Raw genomic sequence first — 19,151 nt, 5'->3', positions numbered from 1 at the left:
CAGGTAATTAGTATTAAGCACCCATGTTTGGGGGTCCTGCTTTTTCTTCCAAGTGACTGACTTTCTTGAAAATACTTAGGAATTACAATTTTCACTCAAGGACTGAAAACTCAGTAGATATGACAACATTTCTCTCAACAAGAGGTGATTAGTAGGGTATGACAAAATCAAAACAAGTAAAAGAGCTCATATCAAAGATGAGTCTGTGACAGCTCATCCCAGAGGACCCCAAAATGCTGACTTCAAAGCCACCACGAGCCAAGAACAGTACCTGACATACACTCCCTTCTTTAGCAAAATTTCTTTCGAAGAGAGTTTTGTGACAATTTTAAGGTTCATAAGGACAATAAAGCTAACAGCTATCAAAGCCTGGTACACTGATCAGAACAGGAGTTACAACAACAAAAAGGATGCATTATCTGACTATTAATTCTCTGCTTTGAGAACACGAGCAACTACTTTAATTTCAGATGTATTTCAGGTTGAAGTTATGATCACTTGGTACAAAAGTTTTCTGAGACTTAGTCTCTACTAATTTTTTTAGGACTTCTCACAGCATCCTTCAGAGTAAAAGTCCATCTTGTTGATATAAACTATGTAAAATCTGTAGCCACCATCAGCTGCCATTTTAATTTTACTACTAAACACAAAGCAACAACATAAATATGAAGTTGACCAAGTAATTTCCTTATTCTGCTTCAGTGCCTGTATTTGGCAACTGTATACTAATATATTACCAATAGCAATTTAATGTGAGTATTCTCAGGTTTTGGAGTTTTTTTTTAAAAACCATCTTTTCCTAGGGTTATCAGTTTATCATTCACAGCCTAACTCCTACACTTTATGAAAGTTTTTTATTTCACACAGAACAGCACACTACCTTCTGAATTGTCATTATGGAACAAAGGTATGTCTGTCAAGCTCTTTTTTAGTTATGGAATACTTCACACATATATCAAACGACAGAAGGAAACTAAAAAACCCAAAGTCTCAGTGTGTCATTCAGATGTCAAAATATGTATGCATAAAACACCTCTACTTTTGTTCAATGTTAATAACTGAGTTTACAAGATTGCCTAAAAATGCTCCTAAGGAAAGCAGAAATTTTTGCAGAGCTCCAAAATTACATGAAGCAAATTCAGTCTCTCTATACTTTTTTTTATGTGTTTCCAAAATAAGTCAAGGAACTACTGCAAAGAACAGCAAATTTAAGCTTATGTGCATAATATGTAAACGTTCATCATCTAGAATGCTCTAATACAGTGCTTCATCTTTTTTTCTGTATTTGTCAGGGGGTTTTTGCCACAAAGTTACTCAATCCTCTTCTGCTCCTGCATTTATTTTTGTGAAATACCTTTATACTACTCAGTATTTCTCAAGCTTCTGAGATTACTAAAATCAACATAATTTAAAATTTCACTGTGCAATTCTGGCAGAAAGCACATATACTGGAAAACCATTTTCAGAGTTTAGATAGACTTTCTTGTAAACCACTAAATACAATTGCAGAATTTTGATATATTTCCTTGCTTTATCAACCATATCAATCAATGCAACCAGCACTAACTTGCTTGATTTTTCCCTAAACAAAACACACACACATACAAGAGAGAAAAGAATCAAATATAATACTTCTCTATCTTCCACACAGCTATATTCTCCTTTTCTTTTGGAGACTGCAGCACTGTGACTTCTGATGATTCAGAACTGACAGCAGTACTTTCCAATCGAGATATAAATTCTCCTTTAACCATTGTCACTGGCGATAATGAAAGTATTTCTATTTTACTTACTCAAAACAAAACTGCTTTGCAACAGGCATGAGAAATGTTTTACTACAAATTTTGCTAGGTGCTTTGTCATTGTACATGACTTAATTATATAGAGTATTTTGTAAAAGAAATTCTTCCTTACATCTGTACTTCTCTTCCAGAAGGCCCTTAGAAAGAGACATCAAGCCAATTTTCAGGGACTGCACTCGAATTTTTCCAGTTCGGCCACTGAAATTATAAAGATAAGACAATTCAGTACAGTTTCATTTTATTTCATTTCAACTCAAGTCTATTAAAAAATACAAAGACATTGGAGATGTATTGTATGTATTGTATTTCAAATATACTTCAGATCTCAAAAAAAAAAATTAACGCTACAAATTACACTGTGAATTCTTCCCTTACAAAAGCTCAGCTTCCCTTCCAAGTGGTTTACATGTCAAAACAGCTTGTATTACTACAAAAGAACAGACATTTAGCTCTGTAAAGTTCCCAAAGTCATTTCTTAATGTGATATAGACAGAAAAAAATACATGAGCACACAGCAGGAAGGCCTATTACTCAGTGTGAAACACAAGGACTGCAAAATAAAACCAAGTTTTCATATCACAGTAATTAATTATGATGGGGTTTTTTCCCTTTCTTTTTTCTCATTTGTTTTGTTCTGGTTTTTTAGTTTTTTGTTTTATGTTTAAAATGTTCTGACATACACGTAATATCAGGACATAAGCAGGCAATCCCATGCACTAATTCAATGATGTGGAGCTGTTACTCTTTTTAAGCAATGTGACTTCAGGCACATCTTGTCTAGCATGAAAAAAAGTACGTCCAAACCTAAAGAACAACTTGAGAAGAGGTAAGTGGTACCAAAGCAAGTAATGTTAAGCCTGAAAGAGAAATGCTGTTCAAAAAGATACTAAAACAATAAACCCAGCTTACATGGAAAAGAAAAATTTTAAAGTTCAAAAGATCAATGCAGAAACATATCCTGAAAAATTCTTTCTTCTTTCAAAAATGAAAAAACATGACACAATTTGTCTTTAAATGAGATGTGGCATAAAAAAAATCATCAGAATAGTTAAACTGTATGTACTACACACATAAGGTTAGCTGGGTCTTTCAACAAGTAAGATAACACTAAATTTGATACCCCTTCAAACCTTACTTTCGTCTTTTCTGCACACAGAAATTATATATACTTTAATTACTTCTGGAGTGATTATTACATCTCTCTTTCTATCCTATTCATTCAGCATATGGTCTGCTGTCTGATTTACTTCACAAATGTTGTGCTGAATACAAAATTATTAATTTACTCCTGGGTTCTTGATAAATTAGCTAAGCAACTTACAAATATTAATGCATTTTTCTTTACAACATAATCTCATCTAGTGACACTAGACAGCAGTATCTTCATTCCATAAGATGGAATAGAGGTGCAGAGAAATTATTGCCAAATTAATCAAAAACATCTATTAACATATATAACAGCTGGAATATAACAGCTGGAAAATCAGGACACAATTTTCCAGAATGTTATAAAAGTGCCACCTTTTTATATATTCAAGCTTAGCTTCAAATTACCTCTTTCAATCACAGACACTACATCATTCTGGCATACCTTGCCATCTAAATGGCTCATTTTACACCCTGATAAAGTTATTTCCCTATCCTTTCCTGTGTAGGGTTGTTTGTGTTTTAAATTTACATTCATCAGAAAAAAAAGTGAACATTCATTTGGGTTTGATTTAACTCAGGACTGACCACATCATTTGTTTATTAAAGACAAAGTGAGACTTTGCAGCTAAAAGATATGGGCACTTCTCTCAAGGCTTCAAGCTTCTCCTGATTTCAGGAGATTTCTGTAGGGTCTGTGAAAAACTTCCTTCACACAAAAAGCATTTTCTCAATAAATTACATAAATAATTACAAAGCCTGCAATATTACATTTTTTGAAAGAGCAACATATTTATCCCTAGTCTCTTTCTTGGAGACAGATAAATATTAGCACTGTAATGACATATATACAGTAAAAAAACCCAACACACCAAAACCAAATGCCACACACACTCCCTTCTCTCCCCCCCAAACCTATAGACTTTGTAGTCCTGACATTTCCAAGTCAATAGTTTAAGATTTCCCAGCTTAGTGAGTCACAAAACCACCTAGATTAGGAGGGGCTTCCAGAGACCAATGCCCCTGCTCAGTTAGGTAGAGCAGGTTTTCCTGGATCACATCCCATCACTTCAGTATCTTCAAGGATTGAGACTGAACAGCTTCTCTGAGTAACCTGTGGCACTGTTTGATCACTCTTACATTAAAATAATCTTTTTCTCATATGTCAAAATTTCCTGTGTTTCAGGCTGTGCCTGCTGTTTCTTGTCCTGTCACTGCACAGCACTGAGGAGAGCCTGGCTCCATCTTCTCTTCTGTTCCCATTGGGTATTTATGCACATTGATAAGATCCCCCTGAAACTTCTCCAGGTTGAAAAGCTCAGCCTTTACGGATACACTCAAGTCCTTAAACTGTCTTCATGGTACTTCACAGGACTCATGCCAGTTTGTCCATGTCTCTTTTATCCTGGGGAGCCCATAACTGGAAACAGCACTCCACATGTGTCTCATGAATGCTGAGCAGAAGTGCAGGATCACCTCCCTCGACCTGCTGGGAGACTATAAGGCTGCTTTGCCACATGCCTGTCTTGCAAGGTGCCTCTGAATGACAGCACAACCACCTAACTGCCCTATGTGTATGAACATCTAAGAATCAAGGCCTTACAGTAGCAAGGTTCAAGAAACTTTTTAATGCCTGAATTCTTAAAAATTTATGGGTCATATATGCCACAAATGTCAGCCCACTATTCAGACTCATAGTAATACAAGCATCCTTGTCATTACAAAATCAACTGATACTGGTTTTTAGCCACTTTAAGCAGCTCAGATATTTTTTGTTCTGATCCTGATGAAGGGGAGACTGAATCTATTCCTTTCTCTAAGTAACTTCCTAACACAGAATTAGGATCCAAAACTTCTTTGATAGGCAAACACAGTCTATATCATAGCCAAAACAGAGGCGTGTGAACTTGTAAATTATAAACATACTAAGGATATAATTAATATGTAATTGCTGAATGTAAGTGTAAAAAATTACTGTTTACCACCAATGGTATGCAAATATTCTGTAGCATTGTGATGGCACAGACAGACCTAATAAATATAAGCATTTTATCTAAGTATGTGAATGCCAAAGAGACAACCAGTGATGGGCACAGCTGCATACAGGAGCTAGCCAGATTAAAAAAAAAAGTTGTCAAACAGGCAAAAGATTAAATATAGGAGACTGCAAACAGGAATACACAATAAAGAATCTTAGAAAACAAAATTATGATATGAAGTCTAGAGGAACCTATGTCCCTGGGGGAAGAGGGACAATAGCATAAAAACATCAGGTACCAACAAGGAAAACTAGAGAATGAAGATGAGCCCAGTGCAGTTCAGCCTTCTCTTGTCACAGAGCTCTCAAGCCTAGAGAACACTGACACTGCAGCTAAGGACTACCAGGACTGCAGCTACCAGTTACCTGCATAGCCCAGCAACACGAGGCAGCCTGGTAGATCAATGAAGGTCAGCACAGACACCTCCCCTTGATCACCCACAGACAAGTCAGACAAAGGAGCTCATTCTCCTGCCTTAAACAGGGCCACAGCCTTCTTACTGCTATCATAGCCTGCTAAGCTGCTCCCACTGAGTGCTCGATGAATCCAAGCAGCCATCATAAACACAGGGGATACAACTGGAGTGCATGCAGAAAACTTCCATCAACTACTGTCAAAACCAGCGCATAAAGTTAAGGCTGACTGAGCAGGTGTCTCATCCTCATTCCTCAGAAGTTCAGATTTTACTGAAATGAACACGCTGGTGAGGCCGGGCCTATTAACTCAGCCTGGTGTTAGAAGCTGCCAGGTGTATGAGCGCAATGATAAATAACAAAGTTGTGATTTTTCGGGGGAAGACTGGGCCACAGAGAATGATCATGAAAGACAGTTTTGATCACACAGAAAATGTCAGCATAAATACCACAGATACCCTGCTCAGACTAATGTACCAAAGAAATTCAATTTAAAAGAAGGCATTATCAAAAGCATCATAACATTAGAAAAAAAACCTTAAGAAAACTTAAAAGTTGAAATACAGGAAGTCAGATAAACATTGCAAAATGTTTAAACAGTGCACATAAAAGTTTCTTTATGGGTAATTCTAATTGAAATGAGTCATCACCCTGAATCAGTACATATAGAAACAACTCATTTCAAGGGGTGTTAAGCTATTCCATTAGTACTGAAAGCTATCAGTCCTTTTTATATAAATGATGTCTGGAGATTTCAGCAAATTTGACAGTATATAGTTCAAAAGAAAAACCACCAGCTGTTGCTTTTGGATGCTTTAAACACTGGCCTAGCCAAATGATTTTACAGAGCAAAAAATTTCCTTCACAGTTCTCATATTAAGTATTAAGATATTTATCTTTAATTTCATTAAAAGAAAAAAAAAAAAAAAACCAACAACTCTGGACTAGCCAAAACAAAGAACTTTAAGTTTGGAAAATGTTTACAAGGGCAGATGTTGCTGTCTGGAAGAACCTTCGAGTCCTTGACATAGTAAAAGTCACTGAGTAATTTTAGTGTTTCTCTCCTCTGCTCAGAATGAATCACTCCTGATGTGCCAGAAAATACCAGAACATAACAGACCTTTTCTAAAAATAAATTGATTCTTTTTAAGGGCCAAAGACATCTGCAGGTTGTCTGGAGAGCCATTCAGTTTGCCATTAATCTGTGAATCTGTAATTAAATCTCAGGTGCAGCATGTGACTAACAGATGTTTTTGTAGGCAGTTTAACAACTTGACACATTGTATATGTGTAACACCAATGCAATATATACAATGGAAATGCCAAGACACAAATTAGCTCTTTTGCAATACCCAATTTAGAAAACAAAACCAAAAATTCCAGCTTAAAATTGGTGCCTGGTCTTTTTAGCATTTCTTTTTCTTCCTGGAGTGAATTTGAAAGGGGAACAAGGAAACAACTGTAAAAAGTAATTTTCTCTCAGTAAACCTTCATCCTTGATTTTTCAAAGTTTGAATAAAGACTCAAGTATTTAAGGGGCTTGAAGAATTATCTACACTATGTTTTAACATAATACTCAAGGGGAAATGGGAGACACTGGAAACATTATTGAAAAAAAGGGTTGCTGCTTACTAAGTGCATTTTAAATATGAACAGATTAAACAACTGACTTCTAACTGAAGTTAGGAAGCAAAGGTAAGCTGAAAAAAATAGAATAGATTTGTGTTCAGTCTGAAAGAAAACAAAACCCAACCAGTATCTACAAAAAATTCTCTGACGTTATTATGTGTCTTATTCTAAACTGCCAATAACATTTAAGTCAAGCAACTCACCTAATCTACTGCAATGTTTTCAAGTGATGTGTTTATTCACTCACAATACAGAACTTTACAAAATAAAAATAATTGCAGGAAGAAGTCCTAGTTAATATTTGATGGACCCTCTAATTTTTCATCAGTAATGAGGAGAAGTCCGACTAACAAGAATGTCACAATATTTAACAGCAATGTTTGAATGCCAGTAGCCAGCACATAAATGATAAATGGTTCTATGTACTCTGTTCCCTCCTTCCCTCTCCCCTAAAACCAAAATAAAGTAATATATCCATGAAGTATAGGAGAACTGGTATGTAATCCTCTGAGGGGAAATAGCAAAAAGCTATGAACTCTTAGAATTTGGGACTGAGTGAACATATTGAAGATAATGCATACATCTACAAGTAAAAGCTCCCTTTTGCAAAGCCAGGTATAAGAATTTTTATCACTATTCAAGAAATACTTTTGCTCTTTTCAACTTCAAATGGAGAGAAAGAAATAAATTTTGTAACCACCCTCATGGAGCTCAGAAATTCTGATTTGTAATTCTGTTTATAGCTCTGAAGTATAGCACATATTCAATCAGAGACACTGAAGTGACCACAACCTGTACTGCACTGCTGAGACTTTAGTCAGCTCCAGAAGAGTCCTGAAATGCCTTTGCTGAAGCAATGTAAGGAGACACATTATAGGGCACGGAGGAGCTGATAGAAACCAAGTCTTTCTCCAGTTTTCACTATACAATGGAGATAAGAATAGCAAATGCCACTAAGAAAAATAAGCAACGAACTCATGACTATAAAGCACAACTTAATTAAAGCAGATTGGTTGCAGGTCATGCAGGCTGACATAGGGCAGGGCAGAGAGGGCAGAGTTCAATTTCCAGTAGAAGAAAGAAGGGGCAAGGGGCTCAGAAAGAACTGGCCAAAACCACAAGGGGCTGCTGGAGTGGACATTCTCATGTTTTTTGGGACTTAGTTCTCTCTGGAAACCGCAAATGTGTATTTATATAAACCCACAAGTTCTTACTGTAAGCATTCCAAAACATTCTTGAGGCAAACTCAATGCCCTTGGGAAACACAGCCTTGCTGCCAGAACAGGGGCAGGTGGACCACATAACACCAGCCCTCAGAACTGATCCATGGCAGGAGCTGTACAGGCTGGAATTGAGCCAGAACTAGGACACTGCTGACCCTCCAGAATCAGACGGGCTTTAGTGCTGAGATCAGAACAACCTCCATCCGATAGAGGACTCGGTGCAGGGAGCTCATCCAGGATTATGTGTGCAAGTAACTAAGTGTAAAATACATGAAACAACTGTCGCCACCTATGGCAGAAATAGAATCTGATATGAATGGCAATCAGTCTGGAAAACTTGGAACATTCACCATAGGAACACAGCTAAAGCAGTGTTCTAGCTCTCTACTCACATACACGTTTCTTGAAATCCTTTCAGTGTTTCTTTGTTAGTAGTGTAAAAGCAGTGTAACCTTAGTTCAGTGCTGAGCAGGACAGCATAAGACACATCTCATTGCATGCAACTGCACTTTCGTTATGGACTCAAAACCATCAAAAGATAACCTTTTAATAAAGAAGCTTTTAAGGCGTTATAATTTATAATTCCTGGGGGTACGTGCAGTGACAAAAAAACTCCATTTTTCTTACCTATCATACACGTTGAGTAGCCAGTTAAGACACATGTCTACACAGAGAGGAACATTCACCATATCTTTGTGTTTCTCTTCAAGTCCACTGTAGATGGTAGTGAGACAGCTGATCACATCCTGGACACCAATCAGCTGATCATTTTGACTCAACTTGTGCTGTTTGAAAACTTCACTTGTTGTGTTCAGGTCCAACAGGTCCACTAATAATAGGTTTAAAAAAAAATAGTAAGTTAAAAAAAAAATAGAAAGAAATTTTTTTAAAAAAAGGTGTGAATGTAGATGCCTGAGCATAGCATTGACAATAATTGCTCATGTGCAAATTGTGGCAAACACTGCAAACAACTGGCCCAGTGGCTTTCCTTTAGTAACATTATAGTGACAAAACATTCTCTGTGACAAGTCAACAGCATTTTGGTACTATATATTAAAAAAAAAACTAGAATAAGAACATCATAATGACCCTGCTCAGAACAGCATTAAAATAGCTGCTGAAGTAGTCTGTATAATTAGAGGATCCTAACTTTGGATGCACACACAGACAATTCACTAGGTTTACAGGATTCTTCGCATTTACCATAAAGCAAAATCCTATAAAATGACGATCACTTTTGAGCAAATTCTTAGGTAAGAACTCTTTCTTAAAGGTCGTAATAATGTACTGAGGCCTGATTAACTGAACAGTTGCTAAATTAGGGCTTAAAAGAAAGCAGGGAGAGGGACACAGGAACAGTATTCACTGTAGTTTTCCATAACACTAAATGCTATTTATTTATTTAAAAATATTTTTATCTCCTTTATTACAGAATTCTTTATATAAGCAGTTGGTGATGCAATGAATATCTTACCCAGGAGAAGGGTTTTGCTCTCAAAACCATTCAAATATGACTCTGAAAATCTGGGGTTTGCATGGTGAAAATAAAAGGCCATCAATGAGCTCTTCTAATTCCTTTTGCAAAAGGAAGCAGAAAAGAGGAATACATGGTATAGTCCTCAGTGACTTTTTTTTACAGAAGCAAGGACTTTAAGTAAAAAAAATAGTTGCAATGTATTAGTATGCTTGCTACAATATACATAACATGCAGTTGAAGTATATTACAAGCTCATAGTGAGCTGTTTGTGAAGAGTCAGTAACACACTCGCACTATAAATGTCATCTCTCAAACAAAAAAATAAAATTAACACGTTAATCTCTGATGTGCTGTGAACTGCTCTTCATCAATCATCAGAATGAATCATACAATCAGAAAATGATTTTTGTTGGAAGGGACCTTAAAGATCATCTAGTTCCAACCCTGTTGCCATGGGCAGGGACACCTCCCACTAGATCGGGTTGCTTGAAGTCCCATCCAGCCTGGCTTTGAACAGTGACAGGGAGAGAGCATCCACAACTTCTTTGGGCAACCTGTGCCAGTGTTTCACCACCCTCACAGTAAAGTATTTCTTTCTAATATCTAATCTAAATGTCTCCTCTTTTAGTTTAGAAGTGTATCCCCTTGTCCTATCACAATCTGTCTTTTTAAAAAAGTTCCTCTCCCTATTTTTTATAAGCCTCCTTTAGGTACTGAAAGGTTGCTATAAGGTCTCCCTGGAGCCTTCTCTTCTCCAGGATGAACAACCTCAGCCCTCTCAGCCTTTCCTCATGGGAGAGGTGCTCCAGCCCCCAGTCATCTTCATTGCTTGCCTGTTGACCTGCTCCAACAGGTCCACATCTTTCCTGTGCTGAGGGCCCAGATCTGCATGCAGTATCCAAGTGGGGTCTCACAAGAGCAGAGGAGGAGAATAAAAATGTTAAATAAGGACTCCAGATTTGCAGCCTGTGAAAATTGTGTAATTCTATCTGGGCTGGAAAACAAGTACAGCAGAAAAAGAAGCAGGAGCGAGATAACATTAACCGCTATGAGCGATTCTGTCAAGAACTCAATGATCACCTACCAAAAGAAGGTTACATTCCCAAACCCTTTTCCCTCATCTACCCTTCTTCACATGTTTTTAAAGAGAGAAACAGTACCTCACAGCCCTTGCCTTTCATCTCCTGCACTAAAATTGGTACATTCTGCTCCAACTTCACAGCATTAAATTTGCAGAGGCTTACATTTGTTTGTTTTTCATTTTCTTTTTTGTTTGTTTGGGGATATTTTAAGTCCTTCTCTTGGGCTTGCAAACAAATGCCAGCCATCTATTTTTCTAAGGGGCAGACTGGTAATTGCAGCAAAACACCTTGCCACTAGTTTGACCTGAGGTAGCCGAAATGTTTGGCAATACACTCACTGCAGAATAATCTTCAACAGCAGCTGGAAAGGATGTGATACACTGGAAAAAGCTCACAGGGATATTTAGAAACAACATGAACCCATAAACAGTTCACAGTGTAACCCTGACTACTTTTTTGAGCTGCGGAGGGCGTGGGGTGAAGCCAAGTGAGGCTAACCTGCTATCTGATCACATAAATACTGAACTCAGATGGCCACTTTTCACACTTTCTGTTAATGATTTCAAAAACCTTTATGACAAAGAAAACACCATAAAAATTAATGCAACCAGTTTTCTGGTTTTGTTTTGGAGTTAGCTTTTGGTTTAGGTTTGGGTTGTGGGAGTTTTTTGCTTGTTTGTTCATTCGGGGGTTTTTGTGTTTTCTGGTTATTTTGCAACCTGTTTCTGCAAGGTATTTAATGGCTGACTAAAAGCAGGTAATTAACTTCATAAAACAGACTGACAGCACACAAAACCTGCCCCTTCTAAAGCCTGTGAAAATTCAGAAAGCTTTGGAATTCCAGAAAGTTGTAGCCTTTGGGTTTGGCTTAACATAACCATCCTTGCACTGAAAACAGCAATTCAACAGACACTAAGCATGCTAACTTCATGTCTTGATCTTATGGCATTAAGATTTCTCATTCACATTTCTGCCTAAGCATTCCAGAAGGACCTGGGAGAGGTACTTCCAGTATTTTTGTACTAAAAACCACAACAACTCTGATGCTATACTAATGCAAATTAAGCTAAACTTACTCTTTCAGATGGCACTATCCATGGAGAACAACCAGAGGAAATTACTTCCATTCCTGCTTACTTCAGCACTCACCTGGCTGAATAAGACAGGCAGTTATCCTGTTATGCCATTCCTGGTACGATGCCTGCACAGCTTTCAGTGCATTTTTGCAGTACCATTCTGCATCTGCTTAAATATGCTGAATGACCAATCCTGCTTTTAACCAACCAATGGGCATAAGGGCCATTTCTTCCCTTTCTGCAGCAAGGAGACTTTCCCAAAATAAAACTATAAATAGAAACCATATCATTCAGCACTGCTAAAGCAGATGTGAGTGTGTGACTCAGAAGCAAGTAACTACATGCAGCTGCTAATAGCAAATTTGAAGCTGCTGTAACCCCATGGAAAATAGTCAGGCATTACTGTAGAGTTTTTGTATTAAAAAGACCTTGCAAATGATAGCAGTTCCTGCAAAGAGACTGCACTGAGGGAAGTGCTCACAGCTCTCACTTTTAGTCCCAGGTGTCTGAATGTTCCATTTTTTTCCCCTTGTATGGTTGATATTCCTATTAAGATTCTTAAATTTTAAATCACCTAGAGGAACTCAGCAACAGAATTCTGAGTATACATGATGATTCTGTTCCCTTCTTGCCTTTCAGTACTACACTTCAGTATCTGGGGCATTATAATTTCTTGAAAATGAGCTAAAGTATGCTGCACAAGAATAAAACATAGTCAGGACCTGGTGCTGCACAGTTGCCCAGTACAATCTGCAACACAGAACACTCTCTCTGGCCCCGTTCTTCTGCTACAGTGGAAAGCGCTTTCACTACATCTGCCCCACATAATCCGAGACAGAGGCTAAGAATTTGTTATTTCCAACTTGCAATCTTTCTTATATTCCTGCAAAATACATACATGTATATGAAAATGTATGTCTCTGAAGGAATCTACAAGTCAAAAAACAAAACAAGAAGAAACACAACTCTACCTTCTCATTTTAAAAGGAGAATGAGGAAAATGTGATTAACTTCCTCAAAGCCAAGGATTTTTGACGCTTACCAAGAACAGATAAGGCATCAGCAAAGTCTTCTAAAGTACAGCTCTCAAATGAACTTTCTAAAGTGAAATTGGTCCTGAATCTGCTTGTAAAACACTCACACTGCATTATCAGTCCCCACTGCAAAGCCAAAATCTATCAGGTGCAAGTGGAACTGTGCATCCAGCTCCAGCTGTGCTCTTGGCAGTTCCCACCAAACATGCCTTTGACATTATATACACACCATGGCTGTGACAGCACTTTGTCACATTTTACAGTGACCTTCATTTTTGATGATTTGTTTTGATGTTTTCTTTGCCTTAGCACATAAGCCTTTCTGAAGCATTCGGCAACCAAACACCTTTAAAATGCATCTGCAGTTACAATTACAGGAAGTACAATGGAAGACTAAAGTAACTCAGACCAAAGAATGAATGGCAGTAGCACAGAAGATGACTCCTTCCCTGCCTTGATTCTTTATCAAGCACACGTATAATAAAGACAAAGATTTTTTTGGCTGTTGCCCCCTCCCATGAAGCCCAAAGATGGAATAAACAAACAGCTTCACTGATAACAAGGCAGATTGGACTTGTAGAGATGTTTTACTCCTAGCTCTTTCAAACTGAAGTATTCTCTTTACTTCTTACTATTTCCTTCTGTCCTCACTTCCACCTCCCTCCCCTGAAACTGGAGACAACAGGATGGCATTTCTGAAATCTGTGAATGAGGAGAGCTAACCATAGCAGTTATTAGAGGAATTGATATATTTTGCAGTAAAAGCAAAAGCTGAAAGTATGTACCTCTTCAAAGCTTATTAGAAGTAACAAAAGTGAAGCTTGATGTACACAGGTCACTAGAAAAGCTGTATGTCTGTCAGAAATAGGCAGCATGACCAGCATCTCCCATATGCAGTCTGTTTTTTCCCACTCTTCCCTGTGGAGCAGCTCACACAAGGAGAATTTTACTTTGCTTTCTGATCTCTTGCTTTGTTTTTTGTTTTTAGGTACATGTTGATGAATACTTTATACCCAGAACACTGACAAGGAAAAAGCTCGTAATAGTCTTTAGTCTTCATCTGCTGGGAGATGAAGGTGTAGTCCTTGGTGGGACCACATCATAAGAATTGAGTGTGAGGTACTCCTAAGAGCCTGTACTGCACAGATACAGCCCAGCTTCTGGAGTAGCTAGCTACCATCTCAGGCAAAGCTTCATTTAGTTTGATGCATATCTGAAGTCCAGCTAAGTTCAGACTGCTGTCTTCTAGGCTGTAAAGAAAACTAACCACCTAGAGGGTGGGAAGGGATCCCTCTTTGTGCAGCTCCTTTCACGCTTGCACCTCTAGGAGGGCTTTGCACTCCTTGTGTTCCTACTCAGCCTGCAGTACTGTGCACTCCTCAGGGCTGAAAAGTCCTTCCATGTCGAGGACTCTTAATTTATAACAAGAAAATTTGGTAATTTCATACATCTTTATACCCTCTGTTGCCAAGACCTTTCAAAAGGTCTAAAATCTGCGACCTTCACACTCATTCACATCCCACATCTCCTTCCAAAATTGTCCAGTTTCCTTCTGCTTTTTCTACTTCACCCTATTTTCTTTCTGTTAGATGTATGTTCTTATGTATTTCATTTTCCATTCATAGTCCTAATAGTTTTTAAAATTCAGCTTGCTTTGCACAGGACAGAACTGCAGTGTGGTACTTGCTGTGTGACTTGAAGTCCCAAGTCCAGAGGCCAGGACAAGATCTTGTGATCTATCACTTCTGAGGCTGCTAAATTTTGAATGAACATGGTAATCCTGCAACTTGCTGCTGAACTAAGTCATAATTGTGATATAATAAGAAGTGCTTTTTAAATACCTACCAACATAAATAATACCTGCAGAACAAAAAATTGGAGAAACAAACAATTCTTAGTGGGCATACCATTTCAACTTACCTGCTGCACCTCTTTTTTTATTAATTTATTTTATTTATTTGCAATAATGACAACTACTGTTAGCAATTCTTCTTGCCATTTTGCTGGTTGACAGTGTGTCAAGGATGACTCTGGTCCACTGTTAATGTTGTTAGACTGAAGCTGACCCTCCCTTCCCCAAATACTGTAGAGAAACAATTTGCCTCAAAGGCCCAACTCACAGCACAGTGCTTTCTGCAGTCTCCGGATTTTGATGGCCGTGCGGTAGGCAGAGAAGCGCACGTTGTTCAAGTCGGCTGAAACAGCAGAACAGAAACATGAGCAGCCCTAAAAATAGAGCCCATAACTTTCCTTTATGTATAAATCTTCATATTTTGGAAAAAGTCTGATATCCCTTCTCTGCAATGAATTAATAGAATGTATCAGAACAAATTAAAAGACCTGACAAGTTGGGACCTCAACCCAATCCACCTTTAGGGAAAGCTTCCTGATTCTGACAGTCCAGGACCTTAAAGAGAGTGGCCCTGCAGAAATGCTGGCACTATTTGACACATGTAATACATATACATACAGGAGAGTTTCACATACATATAATGCACTGGTATGTAGTTTCCAGACAATTACTCAAATACAGTAAGTTTCGCAAATAATTTATAACTCCATCAAATAACAGGAAACACAGGCCAGCAAATGTCACATTAACAGAAAAAAATGGTTTAAGCTATAACTGACTTAAATGACTTTGTAAACCGGGCTTTACAGTCACATAGCTGTAAACTCTGTTATAGAAACCGATTGGTACAGTAACATTTTTTCCTCACTTAACAGCATTTTTACCCTTCCTCTCCTTAGAACGGGAGATTTCACAGTAAACGTTGATGCTATCAGGGCATGTTGAACTAGTTGAACAGTTCATAATACAGTTTATCTTTTACTGAGAAGGTAGCTGCTCTAATTATTACCAAAATTAGTTCCTTGCAGACCAGCACCCTGGTTTAAACATGCAGAGAGCCTGTATCACTGGACAATTCCTTGTGAAGTTAAAAGAAAAAAAAAGGTACTGCATTAAAGCATACAGTCAAAGCATATGGTTCAGAATTAATATTACCAAAAGACAATACATGGCATGACCAAGGCAGTAGGTTTTGGGCAAGGTGTGTCTCATCACAAAGTGGGAAATGCTGTTATACTCAGTTCATGGGAACTCAAGCATGGTCAGTATCCAAATGCAGCTTTTACTCATGGAATAAAAATCACAATGTTTTAATGAATGCACTCACCTAAGGACTGGAAGAGATCAGTCATTTTTGGATGATCCCAACAAGTTGTCTGTGTCTCATGACTACAAAGGAACAAAGTAATCAAAGTTTCAGGAAATACACATATGCACTTCCAACGAATAAAATCTTAAAGATATTCTGATTTTCTGCATTTAAGTGCAAGAAATCCCGCAGCTCTAATTAAAATACATGATCTGTACCACCCAGATCCTTGATTTTATAATCACAACATTAGTCAGACAATAGCTGATCCCTATTTAACAACATTTACTTTTGATTCTAAGTGTTATGGTAACAGCTGGACTCTGACCCTGCAGCTAAGAGGTACACTAATAAGGTAAAATAAAAAAATTTCCTGTGCTGTAAAACAATAAATACTGTTGCAAAAACAATTTTAAAAGTATTGAGATTTTATTTCAATCTTCCTTGCATATCTGAGCACACGTATCAGAACACAAAGAATGACTTTAAGCTTTACCTGTAACATTTATTTAACATGTAACATGATCTTTTAGGTTGGAAAGGACCTTCAAGAACATGGAGTCCAGTGGGAACCCTGATCACTGTTCACACAACCAATCAATAAATATGTTGATTTAGGGGGTGTGCTCTACACCACTGTTCACAGAACAGAGATTCAATAGGCTTCATCCCTTAACCTACTGTTTAGTGTTGCTGTTTCAGTTTATCAGGGTTTCAAGCAGGCAGCCATAGAGGTCAAAACATGTCAGGTCCACTGAAATCTCCAATTCCCTTCTACAAGCCACGCTTTACTTGTATTTATCAATATTAACTGCTGTAATGATTGCACATTATCTCACAAAATATTTACATTTGAATTAGATTTGCAAGGTAATTACTCAGAGAAGTCTTGTTAAAAGGATCATAGGATTCCCCTTAAAAGTTAATGAAAATGAAATTATGCTACGTTAGCAAATTTAACAGTAACGATCAGAGAACACTAAGTATTTCACCTTTGTTTCAACTTAAAAACTGTAAGTGTACCTATTTTTTTTTCCAACATAGATGAATACTTGGTTATAAATAATGACTTTAAATGCCATTTTGGCATTAAACGTAGTGAACTGTATCATCATTTGCTATACATAAATGGCTGTACCTCAGTAGGTGCACAGTAATTTATCATCATTGTTTATTTTTTAATTGAGAAACCAACCAAGAATAAACCCTTTTATGCTAGGTGGTACAAAAAATTGGATAGAAAGTCCTTGCTCCGACAAACTGCAGAGAGAGGACACATACCATAAGGGAAGGCAAGCTCCTAACAAAGTAAGTGCTGAGGACCCTTTTGTGTACGCATCAGCCTCAAACATACACCACTGGAAAGTGCATGATCTCTGTACATGGGACATGATGCTCATTTTACAGTCCATACACCAGGATAACCCTTCCAGCTTTGAGTCTAGTCTAGGTATTCAGAGAGAGCTTCTCCCCATCATCATGCTTCATACTCTGCCATGGATCTCATTTGTCTATCTGGCACCATCACAACTTTGTAGGGTGTTTTTCATGGAAGTTCATAGGCAAAATATGTACTTCCTATTAATAGAGTAGGTACAAATCATCTTTTCCCTCTTTGTGATTACTCCCTAATAGCTGACTGAAAGGAAGAAGCAGCCCTGCACATGACTATATTTAAATAAGAGAGCTATATACAATAATCAAAACAATTCCATCAGACCTTGGTTGAATCCAAAATACTACAGTAAGCTCTCCTCAATTCAGAAGAAAACACTAAAATACATGTTTACATCAAAACATATTTTGCTGAATAGAAGCTTTTATTTGATTTCATTTTGATATCATTGTCATATGAATTGCATTCACATTTCAAATTTCCAATAAAGTGGTCGAGGCTCTGGTAATGCTGAGCACCAAAGTTAATGCACACCAGTAAATCAGTGGGTTTGCACTTTTTAGAAAGACTTCTAAAACATCACTATTCTTATCCAGAAAAGTGATTTCAAAAACAAGTAGCTTTTCCTGGAAAAGGCACACCAATAAATCATCATGGAGCCAGCAACAAGAAAGAATATATATAGATTTTATGCTTTTCCATGGTAAAGGCAGGTGACTGTCCAGCATTTTCACCCTGGTGTCAAAAGACTACAGTATATTGGAAAAAAGAATATGTACAGCCTCAGTAAATACTGAAGTAAATAGGAAGAGAAAATACAATATAATGGTTCATACTGCTCAGCTTATTTAATAATCTCAAAGCTACTCCTGAAGTTGCCAAATGTCTGTACTATCATGTTAAGAGGATGCCACAAATATCATGCTGCTCATTTAGAATTGTTGACTAAACCTATCACAACTGCCCACAGAAATGGATACAACATGTGATCAGTTTAATAAAGCTTGTTTTAAGGACACTGCTTTAACTCAACTTCCCTAAGAAGCCACCTCCAAAAGCCATGCCCCAAAACAAAATAACAAACCCCAAAACAAGTGATTTTACCATCAGGATCATAGGTGAAAAGGATTTCTTAGGATATTCTGAGAAAAATAAAGCCTTAATGAAAACACCGTCAAACTTCTGTGTTAAAAATAAAGGTAGGCGGCAGTACTGTGAGAGAAGCTGTACATACAGGTATACATAGAAATACATTTCCCTCTATTTTAAATGTTGAAATATTAATGCAAACACTGCATGTAAACTACATGCAATTTAGCTAAGTCCTGCTAACTGCCTTACAAACTATGATGTCAAAACTAGCTGTGATTATAGGGACTTTGTTGAATCACAGTTTTTATTTCCCTATTTTCTGGCATTAGAAATATGGTTTCATGAACAAATATATTTCTGACTAGTGGGGGGCTGTAAGGATATTCCTGAGAGGTGCAGCAGGACTGCAAAGGTTATTTAGCTAGGTCCAGAGACCTTTCCTTTTTTTTTTTTAATTATTTTTTAAAAATAGAAGAAAAAATAGTTAAGTCCTTGATTAGGATGTGGGTATAGTTAATTGCAATTTAGATTCCAGCTTCTAAGTAATTTATAAACCCATATGCAATGCATAAGAACTGATT

General features: G+C 37.4%; 1 protein-coding gene across 7 annotated transcripts in view; it reads right to left on the bottom strand.

Annotated features, from left to right (window-relative positions):
- Positions 1–19,151, bottom strand: part of UTRN (utrophin) — a 356,635-nt gene that overhangs the window by 44,877 nt on the left and 292,607 nt on the right. For all 7 annotated transcript variants that reach the window (XM_048296202.1, XM_048296200.1, XM_048296204.1 and 4 more), the window contains 4 exons: positions 16,101–16,162; positions 15,042–15,116; positions 8,880–9,081; positions 1,915–2,000 (listed from right to left, as the gene is read on the bottom strand). In XM_048296202.1, the coding sequence (XP_048152159.1) occupies positions 1,915–2,000; positions 8,880–9,081; positions 15,042–15,116; positions 16,101–16,162 (425 nt within the window). The remainder of the gene's footprint in view (positions 1–1,914; positions 2,001–8,879; positions 9,082–15,041; positions 15,117–16,100; positions 16,163–19,151) is intronic.

This window comes from Corvus hawaiiensis, chromosome 3, assembly GCF_020740725.1.
Source record: "Corvus hawaiiensis isolate bCorHaw1 chromosome 3, bCorHaw1.pri.cur, whole genome shotgun sequence".
In the NCBI taxonomy this organism is placed as follows: domain Eukaryota; kingdom Metazoa; phylum Chordata; class Aves; order Passeriformes; family Corvidae; genus Corvus; species Corvus hawaiiensis.
Note: the sequence above shows the minus strand (reverse complement) of the source record. Positions and strands in the feature narration are given on the sequence as shown.